Source organism: Pezoporus flaviventris, unplaced genomic scaffold, assembly GCF_033815535.1.
Source record: "Pezoporus flaviventris isolate CSIRO_AGI_PZ_B2104156 unplaced genomic scaffold, CSIRO_AGI_Pfla_v1 ptg000005l, whole genome shotgun sequence".
Classification (NCBI taxonomy): Eukaryota; Metazoa; Chordata; class Aves; order Psittaciformes; family Psittacidae; genus Pezoporus; species Pezoporus flaviventris.
The window spans coordinates 10000001-10019618 of record NW_026892553.1 but is presented as its reverse complement, the minus strand read 5'-3'; the positions used below and the strand labels follow the sequence as shown (position 1 = coordinate 10019618).

Here is a 19618-nt window from a genome sequence, read left to right as displayed (position 1 = left end):
TGTGTGTTAAACTTCAACCCCTTTTACAGTTTTATGACTTTGTTTCCTTGGAGTGTCTAATACTGATATCTTCTTATGAACCACTGGAAAGAGACCATTAACAAGAATCATTTTCACCTAGAATTCAGCATACTAAAAAATGAAGTAAAGACAGGTGAAGTTCTTCTCCATTGTTCTTCCTGTACCTGTATGTGTGGCAAGGAGAAAGGAGCAGGAGAAATGTGTGTCAGGTGGCAACAGACATTGCACAATAAAGGCAAGGTTGCAACAGCAATGCACTTTCACTGAATGGCAGATCATAATTGCATTGCCCTGACTTCATATCTGAGGTGAGGGTATTTTAACATTAGTATAAAGCCACTGATAATTGGTTGACTAAGTGCCTTCACATTTTCACCACTATTATGCCTTTAGTTTTATTAAACAGCACTTACCATATATCAATGAAATATTCATTGGTCTTTCATTACTGAACGAATCATTGAAATATCATTGCAATGAAGGTTAACTTTACTTTGGCTTCCTGAAATGACATGGTACTTGCTAGCTAATTAACAGATATTTTTATGGCCTTCATTTGGCTTGAGAAGCAAACTGTCAAAGAATTCAGCACAGAACCACCATGGCTGATATTAGACTTAAGGGGGCTTAGCACAAAGACAAAGGTGTGTTTTGGCTCTTCCTTCCCAACCACACTGGATGGCTAACATGGGTACCTGATTTAGCCCAGTAGAATCCCCCCACCCCACAAGCCTAAGGCAGCTACAAGGTCAATTCTATAGCCTGAAGAACATTTTCAAGCTGCTACATATATGAAACATACCCGTGGCTCCCAGACCATTATGTCATGGCCTGTCCTTTGCCTTTAAAGGCATCAAAATATTGTGCCCCCCCCTCTTGGAACCACTTGTTCCTGGACAGAAGTACTCAGCAGAAAATACTCACTTTCCATTGCCGCCCCAAGGTGAGGGGGCCTGAGAGGCTTTTGAAGAGTTCTGTAAGTACAAAACCAAAATGTAAATAAAGGTGATGCAAGTACATGAATACTGATGATGTAAGCTCAACACTCCCTGTTTTCTTTGCAAGAGCTACAGTGCATACAGCAGAACAGCTCTGCACATCAGTCCTGTAACTAAATGGCTGGTGGATGACTGGTAGGTTCCAACCAATACCTCGAAAGTCACTTAATCAAAGAGAGAATACAGTAAAGTTCCAGTAAAAGCAGATGTATTTCACAAAGAAATGACTTAATTACCCCTGAAACTTACTCAATGACTTGTTATCTTTAGGGGAGCCTTTAATCTTTTGACAAGAAACACTAAGAATTTGGGCTGATGCCTTAACAAAATTAATCCCTCCCAGATTTGTAGGGAAGGTGGCTTGGGATTCATACAGTAGTAGAAATAAAACTTCTAGTAAGGATCTGGTTGAGTGCCCTTGGTTTTATGTATTTTATTTGCACAAATTGACTTGCCTTACCTGCTTACTCATTCTGTCTTTCACGTCTGTGTAACACCTTGTGCAACCTCGTACAAAAAGACTGCCTGGCAACAATAAAGCCCAGATTTTTCCAGTCTTGCTCAGACTGGGTGGTATCTTACTTAGTTCCTGGCAAAAGTGGTAGTATCAGGGCTGAAGCTATCTACGGGTGCTTTCTGAAAACAATCACTCTGAGCTCCCTTGCAAAGAAGTCAGCGCATACAGTGAGAATTCAATCAATTTTTACAAGCTTTCTGCAAAGGATTACCGTCATTATTACAATATTCATCTGGTTACTCTAATCACTATTTTACATGAGGCACAGAGATTCAGAGGAACACAAAGCAGCCTAGGGCATGGTGCAGGGTCGTGCAGCTGACTCTGGCAGCAAAATCGGAACCTTGATTTCTAAAACAGAGCTACACTTGCTAATTAATCGAAGCAGAAAACACTGCCCAAAAGATGATACTGGCCTTGCCTGTATGTTCCTATGCAGCATGCCACTTGTTTCATTAAAGATGAAATGGAAGCATATGTAGTGCATATTTTTGCCACCCACTCACATATAAGAAAGAGGGAGATCCTAAACTCCCCTGGGAAGTCTTCAGGGATGAAGAAGCAGCTTTGATGTTATTTTCTACTTTCTGGGGATTGTTCCTAACAATATCTGGAGACAAGTACTAGCTCTGTCAAGATTAAGGTTAGTTCTCAATTGGAGGTAGTTATTTGACAATGAAAATATTTGAACAGTTTTGCCCATGACTGTTGACAACACATTTCCTAAACCATAAAAATCTTCCTGAAACTTCTAGTTGAAATGCATCGCAGGATGCCTCTTCTGCTAATCTTATAAAGTTTGGTTTCAATTTTAACAATTTATTATTTTAGTTATATTTTACTCTAAGTTGTCTTTAAATTTCAAAACTACTTTTATGATTAAATGGTTATTTTCTGTTTTGAAATGTAAAAAATACCAATTTGAAACTCTTAACTGGAAATTAATCAGAACCAGTTCTGTCCACAAATGGTTTCAATTTGGACAAAGCGGCATTTTGTGAGGAAGAATATGAAGAACAATTCTGCCAAAAAATTCCTCTCCAGCTCTGCTGTAAACAGCACTTTTCACAGCTAAAATTGTGTAAAATCTTGAAAAACAACTCTATTCAAACAGTTAATCTATTTCATTTGTATTACAGATTCTCGCTAGTGAACAGAGAACATTGCGCAGCAATACAAAACTAATACGTAGTTAATAGCTTCCATTCTTTTCTTTTCTCCTCCTATGCCTTTACTACAAAAAGATCCTGAACATATAATCTGTATATACTCAAACACTACTTCTAGCAAATGAGTTACAGTGCCTACAGCATACACACAGTAACATTAGCTGAAATACTCAGCTTCAATTGGATACTTAAAATCAGCATTCCAGATTTGTCTATTTTATTATGTTTCAATTTTTTGTTCTCTCATTTTCATTTACATTAAAAGACATTTTCTCTGTGCAGATACAGTAAAAGGGTCTTATGCAGGGTGTAGTAATATGTTCTTCATTGTACTTATTTGCACAGAAGAAGAATCCTCTTTACCCTATTCTTTTTTACGAAATCACTACTTTCTGCAGAAAATGTTTTAAGAGACAATCTACATCCATCCAGGATAAAACCTGGAGTGCATGAAATACATTACAGGTAAATGCTGAAACTACAGATACATGTAGTTCAAATTTAATTTGTTGTGCAAATCCCTGACTGAAAACTCTGTGAGTACAACAGATGCACTCCTAATGACTTCAAGAGAGCCTCAATTTAAGCATACAATCAGGATTAATATTACTGAAGTTCCACACAGAGGACACGAGGGAAGTCAGGACTAAGTGGTGGTGCTATGGTAGTACTGGAAATTAGCAGCTGAAGGACCATTTACATTAAAATATTAAGACTACAGAGTTAAAAATTTTACTGGTTTGTCAAAGCCTGGAACAAATTCACACGGGCTGACAAAATCAACAAAAGAAAAAAGACTGATGGGCTGACAAACCAGTATAAATACTTACTTATAGAACAATATGCAGTAATAAAGTACAAAAATTAATGCATGCCTCAAACAGCATTAACCAGGAAAACACAAATATCAAAACCTTAGCAGGGTTGAAGAAAGATTATGTTTCTCAATTTAGGGATTGTGAGGATCTGTCATTCTTAAACAGCATTTGAGAAGGTAAAGGAAAACATCACTGATTGATGACAATCAGCTGATCTTCACTCGATTTAAAGTAAAGGCAAACTTTCCATATGTAGGTAAGACAATTTGAAGTTCCACAGAAATAAAAGAAGAAATCTTTGAATCTGCAATAAGCTTCAGCAAATCTCACTGAATTTAGAATCTAAATTCAACTAACTAAAGCCTAAATAATTGCTTTATTATGGTTCACTGGGGGTCAGCTCATAATCACTTGCACATTGAAATCTTGGAAGAAGCGGTTTCCTTTACAGAAACTTGCATAAACATTACATGGTGTTGAGAATAATGTTATTTTAGTAGAATTACTGAGTATGGTCCTTTGAATCAAGTGACTAATCCAAAAATCCCCCAAATCACTTCTGTCCCCACTGCCTGGCAGCCATCCTGCCTGCATTTCCCAGGGGAGGGGTTAAATGTGTTACTTTTAAGTAATGCACTTGTGAAAGCTCTCAGTACTGGTATGAATTTCATTTCACATCAATAAATTAAGCAGCATAAAGATTACCTTAAAATATTCCATCAGAGATCTGGAGTACTTCATAGCATGGTCCTTCTTTAGTTTAAACATTCTCAAGTAGAGAAGTGATAAGCATCGGTAGCTGTGGTAATTACGAGAGGATTATGTTAATTCCATTGCTTAATGAAACCTATAAACTGTAAAAGAAAAATAAATGCTGACCGACATTTTGCAGTTTCTGTTCTAAGGTTAGATTTTGAAACATAAGCAAATGGAGAAAGAAAAAAAAAAGTGGTCAAAAGCATTAAAATCCCATCTTGATAAGAGTATAAATTAGAAGAATAAATGTTTAGTCAGCTGCTGAAGAAATCCATTAGTTATCCTTTAATAGTTTAATGGAAAACAAGAATAATGATCTACTGTAAGCTGCTTAAGTAATTCAGTACTTTTAAAGTCCTCCTTAAGATTTTAGCTGCTTCTCTCATTGTTGCAATGGGACTTACCATAAAACTGCTAATTTCTTGTCCCCTTCCGTGGCAGAAGAGCCTGTGAAATTCTTGAGTCTCATTGCATACCTTGTCAGAAAGGTAAGGAGAGAAGAAACTGAGAGTTAAGGTGTTTCCAAGAATATTAGTGACACTCTGAAAAATATCGGCCACACATAGATACTCTTCCCCAACTGCCATAGTTAAAGGCCACATCATTCTGTAATGATGAGATCAATGTAAAATTCAACAGAAAGCACCACTTAAAATCTGGAGGGCTAAAGTAAATCACCAACCCATTTTCTGGGCAAATGAGGTGAACTGTCTTTGGGCATATTAATGATATTATATCCAGCCATCTATTATATATTGATATTATATATTGATATATCTATTATATATTGATATATCATTTGATATATATATAATGATAGAATATATATAAAATGGTATAATTTGATTATATATTGATATATCTATTATATATCGATATATCATTATCTAATGATATTATATCCAGCCATCTATCCACATCATTCTGTAATGATGAGATCAATGTAAAATTCAACAGAAAGCACCACTTAAAATCTGGAGGGCTAAAGTAAATCACCAACCCATTTTGTGGGCAAACGAGGTGAACTGTCTTTGGGCATATTAATGATATTATATCCAGCCATCTAGGCTGGGTCATGTAAACATTCGTGTTAAGTGTTGGCCAGAAGCATATGACCCTGGCCCTATATGTACTGGAGAGTAATCTATAATAAGGTTTTACATAATATACTTTGGGCTTGAATAATACCTTCAAAATCCTTCTCATAAATGCTTCTTCAAAGCTTTTAATGTATTTTATATATAAAATGGTTTTAAATACAGGAAAGGTCCTGTTCACAGTTTTTTAAAGTACTGGGTCAATTAATTTATGAGTCTTGTGTACTTGGTCTTCCCTCTATTTAATCGCTGCTGTCCAGCATTTAGATCATCAAAGACTGAGTATTTCTACCTCCTCTCTCCTTCTTTTTTTTCCCCCTTAACTGAGCACACTCCACTCCATGCATTTATTCTCTTGAAAATCAATTCATCGCATAAAATCATTGTTCTGAGCCCTAATGCAATTTCACAGGTACTTGTGTTAGAATCAGTAATAGGATTCACTGTTGCATAAGAAAGTTTTAAGGTATCTAAGGCAGTCTTGATGAGTTCTCATTTACAAGGAGGTAATGGAGTGCAGGCAGGCAGTCCTGCTCTCACTCTACCTTCCTCCAACCACCCCCGTCATCAGCCCCCATTTTGCAGCTGTAGCACAGCACCTCATGTGCTTCCTTCATGTCGTATCTCACCTTCTCTTTGGTACTGTTGTTCCAGTCATATTGAATAAATCTGATCAAACACAAATAAATATGTTTTTGGGATTTCCAGTGTTACAATAGGGCTTTTAGTGTCACCATTAACTTTGAAACACCTTTGACAGTCAGATCTCTGATACTCCCAGTCTCTGATGTTTCACTTGCTTTCACAAATAGGTGTCTGATGCAGATACTCAGGGCAGACACAGCTAATGCAAAAGGGGCAAATGGTGCCTCTGATTAAAATGTGAGAGTAAAAGTGAGGAGTAAAAGTGAGAAGACTCCTATTTCTTATCTTACAGTAAAAAAATCTACCTTAACATTAGAAGCCACATTGAGAAAGTGCGTGTGCACAACTGCATTCTTGGTTTCTACATTCAGCACCCACATTGTTTCGACATTCCCACCCCATTGTGGCAGTGAATTTGTCCATGGAGTGTATTTGAACCTGTACCAGCCTGCTGCTCACCTGCACAATCATGTTTGACCACTGACAGCAATTAAATGGGCAAATCTCACTGGCTACCCACAAGATGCTGCATACAAGAGTTGGTAAATTGAACTCTGCCTTTGATGGTAGGTGGTGGAATTAATCTCACTTGACTTCAGCTCATTAGAAATTGGAGATCTACTATAACAAAGTCCTCCATATTCTTCTAGAGCCAAAAGCAGTTCAAAAAGCAATCCAAATATAGTTCAGGTGCTGCTTCTGTGCCAAGGTCTATCTGTCACAGAGCCTGCAGCAGGACTGTGCTGATACAGGAGCTAGTGGGAGGATCAAGGCAGCAGGGCTGTGTAGGCTGAGGAGTACCAGTTGCTCCAAGATGCAGTCATACATGCAGCTGACTCCATCCAGCACCAGTGGTGGAGGAGAGCTGCAGGTATCACCCACTTGTGAGCTACTCCTAGAGCTGCCATTCTCGCAGTTAAGTAATGCATGTGGTGTGGCTCTTAAATGATGAAGATTTTTTTGGTCCATCCACTTCTGAACAGACAGAATGCTGGGCTAAGCAACAACATTTTCCACTGTGCCATGTGGCTTTCTTAAAAAATAAAGATACATGTGGGCTCCTATGAAGAAACTCTTACTTCTTTAAAAACAATTTATCCTGCCATACAACTGTAGTTATGTAGTTCAGGACTCAAAGTACTGTGCTGTTTGCTGTCAGAGTGCAGGCAGAGGTAGACTGCTCCTTTTCTTAAGCCCTCTGCTCTCGAGAGTTTAACTTGGGTCCTGAATGTTGAGTGAACATAACTTTTTTTGTTAAGTAATCTCTTCAGAGTTTCTTTCTTTCTTTATGAAGTGTAGGATGTAAAAACATGTTTTTAAATATTTAACAAGCACATTATTTACCTGAGAGTAAGAGCTTCTTAAGATCTGATACATTTTATTATGTAAATACCTGCTTACTCAGAATGTAAGCCATGCATTATTTCTGGCAGTCCCCATTAGCTAATCTGGCATCTTAAAATCCTGCATGTTAAAAAAACACCTTTGTCATATTAAAAATCAAACATTTAGGGCCTGATTTGCCTCTTTTTCTTTCTTTTGTGAAAACTAGCAGTAATTACGCTGACATTAATGGTGTTATTCCCAGCACACACTGGAGAAAGCAAAGGTGCATCACAGTGAAGAGGAAAAATCTTGTTGTTCTACTTATAGGTAAATTTAATCCTGCTTGATTTCACTTTGGTAATTTGTGCAAGTAAAGCAAACAAGCCCTTAGTTACTCAGGAGACCATTATTTCTACAGAGCCAAGACTTTGAAACAGCTACAGGGAATAGGAGCAGATTTTAAAATAATAATTCAGACATTTTATTAGTAAGTTAAAGCTCTCTTATCCATATTCTAAGCCTACAAAACTGTATTTAAACTAATTCAGCTGGTTCACATTCCGTTAACATTAAAAAATATACTTCCTTAATACAATACACGCAGAAAGCTTCTTCTCTATGATCTTATGTGCCAAATTTCAGCTTTTTTCTTTTAACAGCCAAGTTATAAACCTCTAAAACCAGGGTTTGTAATAGAAATCCTGACAGACTCACTTTAATGTTTTGAATTATAAAACTACACCTTTTAAAAAGACAAGTGTCATTGCCAAACAGTGAAATTACTATACTTTACTTCCACCCACTACATTTCAATTTTAATTTTATGAATATTGCAAATTATAACACTCACATTATAACCTCTAAAGGGGATAATTTATAAAAGCAGTGTCCATCAATTATAAATTTTCCATGACATTAATAAAATGGCAAGAACTAATTATGATGACTTCTGAGATGAAGATGCCTTGGACAAATCATTAATACGTCGAAATGGTATTTTTTAAAACATAGCAGGTTCTAATTATGACTGAAATGAGATGATGAAAATGATCACAGAAAGGACATTAACCTGATGAGTTCCACAGTCTCTGAGTACATGGTGTATGGAGATTTAGCTTCTAATGGATCTCGCTCCATAGCATTCCCACACTCGATGAAGGAGAGGGCAGCATCAGCATAATTCACTGCTTTGCCGAACTTCTCCAGCTGAAATGGGAATGACACCATCAAGAAAATCCTTCAGCTTTGATTTCCAGGTAGACACATTTTATACAAAGCAATATTAGCATTAGGATGAAAGCAAAGCAACGCTGGTAGTTAAGGATGAATTCATACAGTAATTAAGGCAGGGACTGTGTTTTCACCAGATCTTTTCAGGTAGTATACAGCCCAAAGCTCCACAGAGGAAAGTCAGTGTATGTCCATTGACACGCATGGATTTATACAGTCAGTGAGGGACACTAAGCATGTCTGAACAAATTTATATCCCCCCTCGACATACGAACTAAGTTTGAATGTCAAATTACAACCCCATGTCACTTGTCAGACATTGCATTCTGTTAACTGCTGACCAAAAGAAATAATCTCATCACTTATGTGATGATTGAAAGAGCAGAAACAAAAAAAAAGGGAGAAAATATAGCACTGCTAAATATTTTATTTTACTAGGCTTTTAGTGCAAAAGGTTTTAGCCCTCATAATGGTTGTGATTAAACTGACTTAGACATACTGATTTCTTTTTTTATGTGTAATGAATATTATATATGACATTTTTATAGTAAGTATTTTATAACAGTATTTAACATTTTCAATTTTTGATAGCTGGATGTAAGAATCCTACTAATGTGGCATTTGATATAAGAGATCCAATATATTTTAAATAATTTTTCAATTTCTTTGTATGTCTCTATCAAAATATTTTTGATGCATCTGCGTATGTTTTCCATTCACAAAATGGAAAGCCTATCCTAGCAACATATTAAGCAGAACATTTAGTATTGGTTCAAGGTAACAGTATTTGTGCCTTTGTGGCTACTTCTAAACAATCTTTGCAACTAACTCCCTCTGCATACGTTCAATTTCAAGTTCTGCTTTTGTGCACTGATTATAACCTTTGTGTGCCTTTGTATAACTGATAGGTATTACTTGAATGACCACAAAAGGGGAATTATTTCTAAGTATTTTCTCCCTATTCTAATGGCCACTTCTCAGCATATTCTTTGAATTCCTTGCTTCAAGTCTTCCAAAGATTACTTTTTGTGGTATTTAAAAGAAGGAATGTGGCTGCAAGCATATTTCATACAGACACACAGTTTGAGCCAGAAATGGGATCTGATCCTGCCCTTTGCTCCATGCTGACTCCAGGAGAGTAGGTGGAATTCCTTCAGCTCATCACAGCTCAACTGAGAACAGAGTGAGGTCTCCAAGATCTCTTCCATATGTTACAGTCAGTTGCCAGTGCACCAGCCCATCCACATTAGCTGACTCCTTACTGGATCCAAAGATAGGTTTTCCTGGGGTCACTCCCATATGACACAAAATCCTAGAGTCAGTTAGGTTGGAAAAGACCTTTAAGATCATCAAGTCCAACCATTACCCCAGGAGTGACAAGCTCACCAATAAACCATGTCATTGAGGGCCTCATCTACATGGTTTTTGTACAATTCCATGGACAGTGATTCCAGCACTGCCCTGGGCAGCCTGTTCCAATGCCTGAGGACCCTCTCTGTGAAGAAATTGTTCCTAGTATCCAATCTAAACCTCCCCTGGCACAGCTTGAGGCCATTTCCTCTTGTTCTATCACTTGTTCCTTGAGAGAAGAGACCGACCCCACCTCACTACAACCTCCTTTCAGGCAGTTGTAGAGAGCAATAAGGTCCCCCCTGAGCCTTCTCCTCTCCCCGCCAGGTACCTCAGCAGTTCCTCATCACACTTGTGCTCCAGACCCTTCACCAGCTTCATTGCCCTTCTCTGGCCCCACTCCAGCACCTCAATGTCTCTCTTGTATTGAGGGGCTCAGAATTGAATCTCAGGATTCGAGATGCAGCCTCACCAGTGCCCAATAAAGGGGGATGATCACTGCCCTGCTCCTGCTGGCCATGCTGTTGCTGATATAGGCCAGGATGCCTGGGCACAAGCTGGCTCATGCTCAGCTCTGTCAATCAGCACCCCTGGTCCTTTTCTGCTGAGCAGCCACTCTTCCCCAAGCCTGCCCTTCACCAGAAATCTATTTTCCATACAAGCTCAGAAAGAGCACTGCCACAAATCCCATTAACATTTGCTGACACATTTTGAGGTCACATGCATTATCTTTCTAGCCACCGCAACACATCTTTCAATGCCGTGTGTGCTTTGTCATGTCAGCACCGAGTAACCAGAAGCAATTGTTTCCATAGGACTACTAACACTACGGGATTCCACAGCAAATGTGTTACATGGAGATAATTTGTGTGCAGCTGTATTGGGCTGGGTAAAAAAAAAGAAGTTGAGACCTAACTAGTGGAAAGAAAAACCAGATACTTTGTTCATGGGTATTTCTATCTGCCAACAAGTTGTATTGTACCGTATGGTCCCACATTCCTGTAACAGCACTCGGGGTGTCAAACTGCATGTGACAGGCAAGGCTTGCCTGCAGGCAGCAGCATGATGTGCTGTGCCTGCTCCTCTTAGTTCTGCTTGAGAAACTCCCCTGCTTCCGCAAGGCATAGTCAAAGGTAAGAGGATGGGAGACAGGTCAACATTTTCTTAGTGAATCAGGCTGTGGAGGGAAGTGGATTGACATAGCATGTTGAGATCATCAGGAGCCTGAGCCTGTAAATATTTGCTAGCATGGAGCAGGCATCCCTGTGCCAGAACCATGTGTATTTTCTTTAAAGGTCAATCAGCTGTGGGGGGTGCTGTCAGTCTGCTTCTGCCAGCCCTTCCTGCGTGCAGATGTCAGGGCTCTGGCTGAACATGCTCTGCTAAGCTGGGCTGCAGGCATCAGTGCAGGCCACCTCCTGTAACCGGACATGTCGGGAGGGATGACTGCTCACTTACTGACAGCCATGGCAGGCTGCCAAGAACCTGAACCCACCTCCCACTGCAAACACACTTGGTAACACCGTGCCCCAAGTCAAAAGGCAGCCTGGAGAGCAGAAGCAGGCAGCCTGATGGATCAACTCTCTTTCAGCTCACTGACAGCAGAGGGAAAGCCATTTTATTTTAATTTCTTTTTGTTTGGTGTTTAGAAACATAGCATGATTGGTTTGGTTTTTTTTTTTTTGATAAAGACTTCTTTCCAAGAACAAAATCTCTGCTGTGGAATGATAAAATATACATGCAACACTCCAATAAAGTGAGAGGTAAATAATTACCCAGTTCTTTTTCAGTTCTGATTTTGAGGGGCAAAGTGAATGGCTACACCCCATTTTGGACATTTTACTTTAAATAAAGAGAGGACTCAAGTTCCACTAAGCCTGCCTAAATGAGCTGCTGTTCTGTACTCTATGTAAACTACAGGAACAAAGTCCTTACCTACAAAGCAAATGGCTATTAAAGGCACTTCAGTGCTAGCAATAGCTTGGACTGAACAAGCTATAATAGTCTGCCAGATTAAGTAGTTTTATCAAAACCAAAATACTTTGCAAAATTAGGTCAATCTTACTGGAATTTCATTTGGGGTAAAATGAGATAAAAAGCTTTCCCAGCATTGAACTACCTCATTGCAAAACTTTTTGGGAAGTAGTGTGCTGAAAAGCCTAAAAGCATGCAATAAAAATGAATGTACTATTTAAAAATCAATTGTTGCAAATTTTAAACAATTGGATTGGAACTATCAAACAGTTTTACCACAAGATAATGGGGTGGAGGGTGATCGGCTTTTCTTAATTTTCTGTAATGGAATATTTCAGCACTTCTGGTTTAAGCACAAAGTAAATAGGAAACCAAATTTCAAATACACATCATCTTTCATGAAATTATCTTACATCCTTAATAAACAGTGTGACTGTTGCACCTCAGAAGAGATACCGACTATTGTAAGGAGCTTCTTTTTGGGGGGGGAATGAACTGTTAAAGGCTAGGAATGGTGCTCAGGGTTTGACTTGCTGTGGACACTGTATTTATGGAGTACAATCTGAAGCATACTTTAGCCAGTATCAGGGTTCCTCTTGGTTTCTGAGACTTTAGATGACATTCAGAATAGACATTTTTGTAACACCCAGTTCCATAGTGGAAAGAGACAAAAATCCCCCGTGGTAACCTACCAATGCATCTGCTTTATGCTTTAGCTTCTTAGCCTCCTGCATGTAATAATCCGCATTGTGAAGCCTAAACAGACAAAATCAATTATTTCAAGTCTTTGTTTTCATACAGCTGGACAAACATTGTTTGAGAAAATTGCTGACTGCTTCCAAGAGCAATTTCAACATATACACCCACTTAGCTCTACATCTTAACCTGGTATTAATCTAAAGCTGCTGTATGCAAAGATATGATGGGCAACCAGAATTTAAAATAACTAGCTGAAGAAACTGGATACTCAAAGGACCCATTAATGTTTGCTGAACAGAGGAAAAGGAAGAATATTTTAAATTAAGTATTAAACGTTTCCATTAGAGGAGCTAAAATAAAATAAAAAAAAAAAGAATTACCGTGAATCAACATTCATGATCTAAAAACATTTATCAACTGAGTCTTCATTAGTCAGTGACAATAGTTCATTTGTAAAGATTAAAACTTTGTGCAGCACTATCCACACAGGTGCCCAATGCTAGTGTTATGATCAAAGATAATCTCTTTCACTGGGACCTCTGCTTGCACAAAAATCCCAGCTAGCACAGACGCCAATAATACTTACACATCATCAAATGTTATTTTGGGTCTTCTGGTCTCAGAATTCCCATTGGAAAGTGTTGGCATTGCAGACCAGATGTCTGTTTCTAGATGGCTAGTGTCAAGAAGAGGGTTGGCTGTTGGTGCATTGTGAGATTCTTCCTCCTAGATCAAAAAGGACTGTTACTAACTCTTGATAGTTCAAGCAAACAGCTTCCAACAATGGAAGTGCTCATATGCACTCTTCACAAAAAAAACCCATACAAACAAAAGACTAAGGCACAAATTATCACTTGTTTATACCCAACTACATCCAGGTTACCTCACAAAACCACCCTTCTATCCTTTATAACATAAGCCTATTAGGTTAATTAGGCAATACGACTCTACCTCTGACCCATCACCTGAACTCATTAACTTACACTCCTAGATGAAATCAGCGCAGATGCCACAGTGTGACTGACTAGAAACACTGCTGAAAGCAACATTGGGGAAATCTAATGCAGAAGGGCCGGATGTAAACTCGACTTCATTCAAGGAGTATCACACTAATGTAACTATTTTTCTATATTATTATTATCTAACTGTAAGGTGTCTGAAAAGTCTGCTCAGATTTCAGCAAGAAGTGGCTTCCTCACCCTTGCGGCACAGAACAGAGAGAAGAAAGGAAAGCAGAAGTCAGGAGTTGTGACTTTGCACTGATTAAAACCAGAAGCATAACTGAAACTTTTTAATCAGGCAGCTGCAACTTGCAAGCTAGGTCCACAGCCAGATAAACTAAATTACAGATGAACCAATGAACTAGGAAAAGAAGTCTAACATATTTTAGAACACAAATATGTCATATATCAGGTTAATAGATAAACCAAGGATAAATCTGACTAGAGATGCTGGGAGCAAGAGGAAGTGGCCCTGCTGTTTACATAGCATTGTGTATTTGCTGACATATGCGGTTCATTTTGGCATTGATTTCAGTTGAAGGCATGTGTATTAGTCTCGCAGCTTGAAGTGACACAATGATATCAGAAAGCAACAGGGATGAATGAACAAGGTGAAGTGATTTGTCACCTACGATCCAATGCAAGTTGTGAGTTTTACTATTACAGTGCAGGGTAACAACCTCTCACGAAGCATCGAACTGTGAGAAACGGGGCTACGTGTGTCCTTTTCTGTGGCAGAATTTTCTCTTGTCTTTTAAATTTGACAAGATACAATTTGATACTAAATGATATGCTTGAAACTCAAGAGGGTTTATTTAAAATGGGCCCAAACCCTCAAGTTTGCCTGTTTAACCTAAAAGGGGATAACAAACAGATGTGAAACTTTACTTTTTTTTTAGTGAATTTGCTATGCAGTTTCTAGGCTTGGCTCTTTTTCATGTATTTTCAGTAAAAAACCTCATCTGAATCTGGTGAAAAGCAAGCAAACAAGAATTGCCTATATTAAAAACTTTGAACAGGAGATGGCCCTAACAGAATGATGGTTTGGTTTGTTTTTTTTTGGGGGGAAAAAGCCAACTATTTACATGGTATCTGAAAGCTTATACACATAATTCATGGATATTAGATGTAAATAAACCTAACTGCTGGAAGCTGGGAGACTGCAAACCTGAGACAAGGTATTTCCATGTTGAGTGTGCTATGGACAGGTAGTTTTTTGTTAGATTTTTATTGTTTACTTTAGTCCACAATATTCAGTATAACTACAGTACTTAATTCTAGGTGAGAATCTGGGGAAATTATTCAAATGATGGATACCAAAATTCTTGAAGCTTTATTTTTGAAGAGTTTGTGCTATAGCTACAGATCTAAGGGATTAATTGCAGCTAGCTGGTGGCTGCAAAGCTCTCCTCTGAGGCTCTGGGACCAATACACAGTGCCAAGTAAATGCCCGATGCTGACCTAAAAATGGAACTTACAAGAGTTGCTTATGACCAGCTCTGCAAAGATCCACTCGTTGTTGATCTTGAGTGGGGCTACATAAGCATTTAAAAATAGATACTGAGGGGGAAGAAAAAATCAAACAGAACAAAGCTAAGTTAATTTTATCTTGTTCACTTCCAACAACTGAGGTCAGTTACTTACACAGATTCCTTTGGGGTTAGAAGATTTATTTTCATTCTTTCTGTGTTTAGAAACAGAGGAGGAAGAGCTGCTGGTCTGAGAGGTGTTTGTGATGTTTGTCTCCTGGCTGAAGGAGCTGTTGTCACTGCTGTGCCGCCGGTGCACAGGCTCGTCCAAGAGTGGGGATAACGGAGGAGGGAACAGCTTCTCTTCTCTTTTCTTTGCCACCTTTTTCACTGAGTTACCGCTGCTCCTGGGACACAGATAAGAATCAGTTGCATTTCAAGAATCTCGGTTAATCCTCCATAGAACCAGGATTATATTTACTGAGAAGCCTGCTCTACCCTCAAATATGTCCTGCAGTCCCCATGTCCTAGGAACTAAGTCAAAAGGAAATAGGCAGGGAAAACAGAAGAGCTACCTCTGCCTTTTCAATGGCTGCAGAAGCCTCTTGCTTTGGAGGACAACTTCCAGTGCATTAGTATAAATTGTCCAATTTAAATGCTAATTTGAGTCAGTCTTCATTTAAGAGGTCACAGAGGTTCTGACTCAGCAAAGTGCTGGAAAGTTTTATGCATGGGGTTAGTTCCTTTGACATCAAGTATGACTATTTATGTGTTTAACATTACGCATCTTCTTAAGAGGTGGATTAGGACCCACATAAGCAACCTCTGCAAAAAGCATAACAGCACATGGCACATGAACCAAAAAAAAAAATTTATAACAACTACAAAATGATAACCATAATAATAACAAGATAATAATTATTTGACCTCTAGAATAAAACCAATGTTCAACACTATATTAAAATGATACACTGTAGCTGGTAAAAGCCCTTGAGCAAATATTGGTTGATGAATTGAACTTGATTCAGAAAATGAATGTGGTTTTGACATGAAAGCTCAAGTAATATGATAATCTGTTGTCTGTTTTATGTACAGAAATTGTTAGCTGGCTAGAAGTAGCAGCTGTGATACACAGTAAAGCCCCAAAAACCTCACAGACCTTTCTCCCCTCAAATCCCTCAAAAAGGATAAAAACAGAACCCAACACCCTGCTGTTTAACATGTTAATCTGCTCATAGATTTTTATTTTAGGTACTGTCCCAGCTCAGCCAATAAAGATAACCTGAATTTTAATCTTTTGTTAGACATCTAATATTGTGCTACACGGTCATTTACTTTTCATGATTATTGACCAAAATTTCAATAACAAATTAAGTCACAAAGAATTTGTTTCCTTCCCAGTCACTTTCAGTCAGTGTCAGGAATTACACATCTACTTTGCCTTAAAGTAACCAGGGAAAGAGGGGAAGGCAAGCCAAGCTTCTTTGCTCCTCATTCTGGAGCTCTCTTATTCCAGCCTGGCTTCTTTTGCAGTTTTGCCAACAGTATCAGGATCCACACCTACTTTGGTCATTCCCATTTGGTCATTTCGTGAATATAAAAATAGGATATAAAATCTGGTGATAGAAGACTATTTTAGTTTATCTGTAAAATCAAACAATCTCGCCATGTTTCGGGTTTTATATCTCTTCTAATCAAAACTGTTTGGAGTGCAGCAAAGTTAGAAGTATCTGATTTGAAATTCTGATATTAAAGATCTTCAGACTAAAGGAATCAAATAAGCACAGAAATTCATGTTGCTTTACAGTAGGACTGGTATGGATCCTGTCCTGCTCAGAAAACACATGGTCCTGATCAAAGGAAAGCAACCAGATTGGAAGACACTGGCAGTTCTTTGAGGAGCCTGATTTTATGTGCATGTGGACCTGCAACGGCCTCCAAAAAGTTCTTACTTGCAGCCTCATCTGTTAGCTTTCTGACCCCCAAAGGGCATTTTGGAACTCAGACGTATTTACCACAGCTATAGCGCAATAACACTGAACTTCTTCCAGAAGAAAGTTTTCCAAAGGAGGGCATGCCCAGGAAAGCATGCAAGTTACCAGATTGTGCAGAGGCAAAGCAGACACAGTTAATGAAATCCCAGGAGCAGAATTCAAACCCGCTGCCTCCCAAATGAGTGTCCTACACAGGGAATCCTGAATATGCACATACAGGTTGGAGCAGACAGCAAAACAGTTCTCTGGGCTGCTGTGCATGGAGGTGTGTGGAAGTCTCCTTTCTCCCTGGTACAGCTTTGCAAAGTGAAGAGCAACCACATCTGGTAGATCTCAAAAGCATATGAAGAAAAACTTGTGCTACTGGCCAAGACCCCTTCAGGTTCTGACTCTGCACTGCTAGTGAGGTTCCTCAGCACACCCATGGATATTTCCAGGGCTAATGCAGGACTCTTGCTTGCACAGAGTCTACAACTGCACGGGGAAATTTAAGGCATATGTGAAGTAATTGAAGCAACATTGCTCAGCTGTACACAGAGGTGGAGGCATCATGAGAGTAGTATCAGAAAAACTTAAGGTGGCTGTAGGTGCCATGACTTAAAACTTCACCAGTTATCTCCTTCTCTGGACTTAAATACAAGAGGGGAAATCAACATACAGGTGCAGCTCCTCAGCTCTGGCACACACGTCATTCTGTGGGTGGGAAGACTTAACCACAAAATAAAATGAACTTGAGGATATTTTTTTTTTATAGAACTCAAAACTCCAATACTTTATGGTTATAATTCTATTTATTTTGTTTTTTTCTTTTCTATTCTTTTTTCCCCTGTTGCCTACTTAACCCTATGAGTTTTTGAAGGAAGTAAGCCAATAATTTATTTAGCAATGTTACCTCCCTAAGATTTACACCAAAGCATTTATGTTAAGAATAACCTCTATGAACTAGGTTGTTACCAGCAGTAAACCAGATTGTCACTTTGCTTTGGGCTGTTAATGCCTAAGAAACTGGTCTTTGATTGCAGTAATTGCTAATTTTGAATGAATTTATTGCAATAATTACCAAGACTCAGTGGTTTAATTTGCTGACATGATTGTTAGTTAAACTAAACATAAAACCTAGGGAGAAACACAATAAAAGTTTAAGGAAAAATAGAAGCAGAACTGATGGTCTTGTGGCTGCAGGGTTTAGTTTTTGTGACTGAAAAGGCCAATTATCAAAACCCAAGAAGGATCCCCATTTTTTTTTTTTTTTCCAACCAGGTTTCTTCTGGGGCAGAAAACAAGCAGGCAACAAGAGGTCACTGCATGAAGGAGAGAGAAAATTTCCATTTCCTCTCACATTTCAAGCTGCCTTTCTTTACCTTTTCTTTATGCACTCCTTGTGGTATTCAGTGGCATCCCTGGCTTATTAGTGACACAAAACCATTGCCTATACCAATCATTTGGTTTTTCTTTGCCTCAGCTCTCCCTGTCCACAATGAAATGCTGCATATAGATGGCTGTGACTACCCAAAAGATCAGCTAATATGTGCTGCCAAGTATAGGTGCATCTTCAACTACAGGTAAAACAAAAGGGAACAGGACATCTTGAAAACCAGGCTGAAATGCTTGCCTCAGACAGACTTCCAGTGTGCCTGCTAGACAGCAAGCATGTTTCACTGGTACAAGTCCAGTTTGAAATTCAGACATTCTGCACCAGCAAAGAACTCTCTGCATTGTTACAAACTGCTAAACACTGGCTAACAGTGCTCTGGACTGGGTCTACCAATCAGGTATTCAAATATAAAGGGTATTCAGCAGCACACAGAATTAATGCCTAAATTAAAATTGCTCTGGCAAGCAGGTAAATACGTAAATAATCCTCTGCTGCAAAGCGAGCAGCTGACCTGACAAAAATCCAGCTTCACAGCAGTGTTTCAGCTTGAACTACTTGGATAAAACACAGCATCATTTATTCCTTCACTTGCTATGAAATATCAGAAACAAGGAAAATACAGCAGCATTTGTTTGAATAATTTTAAGTGTCATGTCAGATTTAAGAACAGGCATCAGCCCCAGAATGTGTGAGGGAAGAAACAGAGAGATAACCAGTTGCTTATAAAATGACTACATAATACAAACCAGCTCTTAGCTTGTGTGAACAGCTTTTAAGTTCGTAATTGACCACTTGAAACTTCTACACTAAAATTGTATATGTAGTCATAGAAACTTGTGGAAATTAGGCATATAACTGTCCATATTAGAAATGTAACCCTTTAAAACTAATTGTGCATCTTTGCTTGCTTTATGAGCACATATATTTAGGGAAAGATTATGAGGAAATGTATTCAAATGTCTAAACCATGGACAGCAAGCTAGTGAGAGCTGTAGAGGCATGGTGAAAGGGGGCTGTCTTTCACCAATTCCTGCATATTCCTGAATGCCTCCAAATTTCAGCCTAGAGGTCATAGTCTTCCTGTCAAAAGACTCTTCTATCTATAAAAACCCCACTGAAAGTCTCTGAAGGCTGTCTTGGGGAACTTGGCGTGTTGGCACAGGGATGAAGTTCTAACAC

The 19618-nt window shown here is 38.7% G+C and overlaps 1 protein-coding gene across 4 annotated transcripts in view; it reads right to left on the bottom strand.

Annotated features, from left to right (window-relative positions):
* AFF2 (ALF transcription elongation factor 2) overlaps positions 1–19618 on the bottom strand; it is a 364050-nt gene that overhangs the window by 9475 nt on the left and 334957 nt on the right. For all 4 annotated transcript variants that reach the window (XM_061445966.1, XM_061445969.1, XM_061445967.1 and 1 more), the window contains 7 exons: positions 15246–15477; positions 13187–13326; positions 12594–12657; positions 8417–8553; positions 4684–4755; positions 4229–4322; positions 946–995 (listed from right to left, as the gene is read on the bottom strand). In XM_061445966.1, coding sequence (XP_061301950.1) covers positions 946–995; positions 4229–4322; positions 4684–4755; positions 8417–8553; positions 12594–12657; positions 13187–13326; positions 15246–15477 — 789 coding nt within the window. The remainder of the gene's footprint in view (positions 1–945; positions 996–4228; positions 4323–4683; positions 4756–8416; positions 8554–12593; positions 12658–13186; positions 13327–15245; positions 15478–19618) is intronic.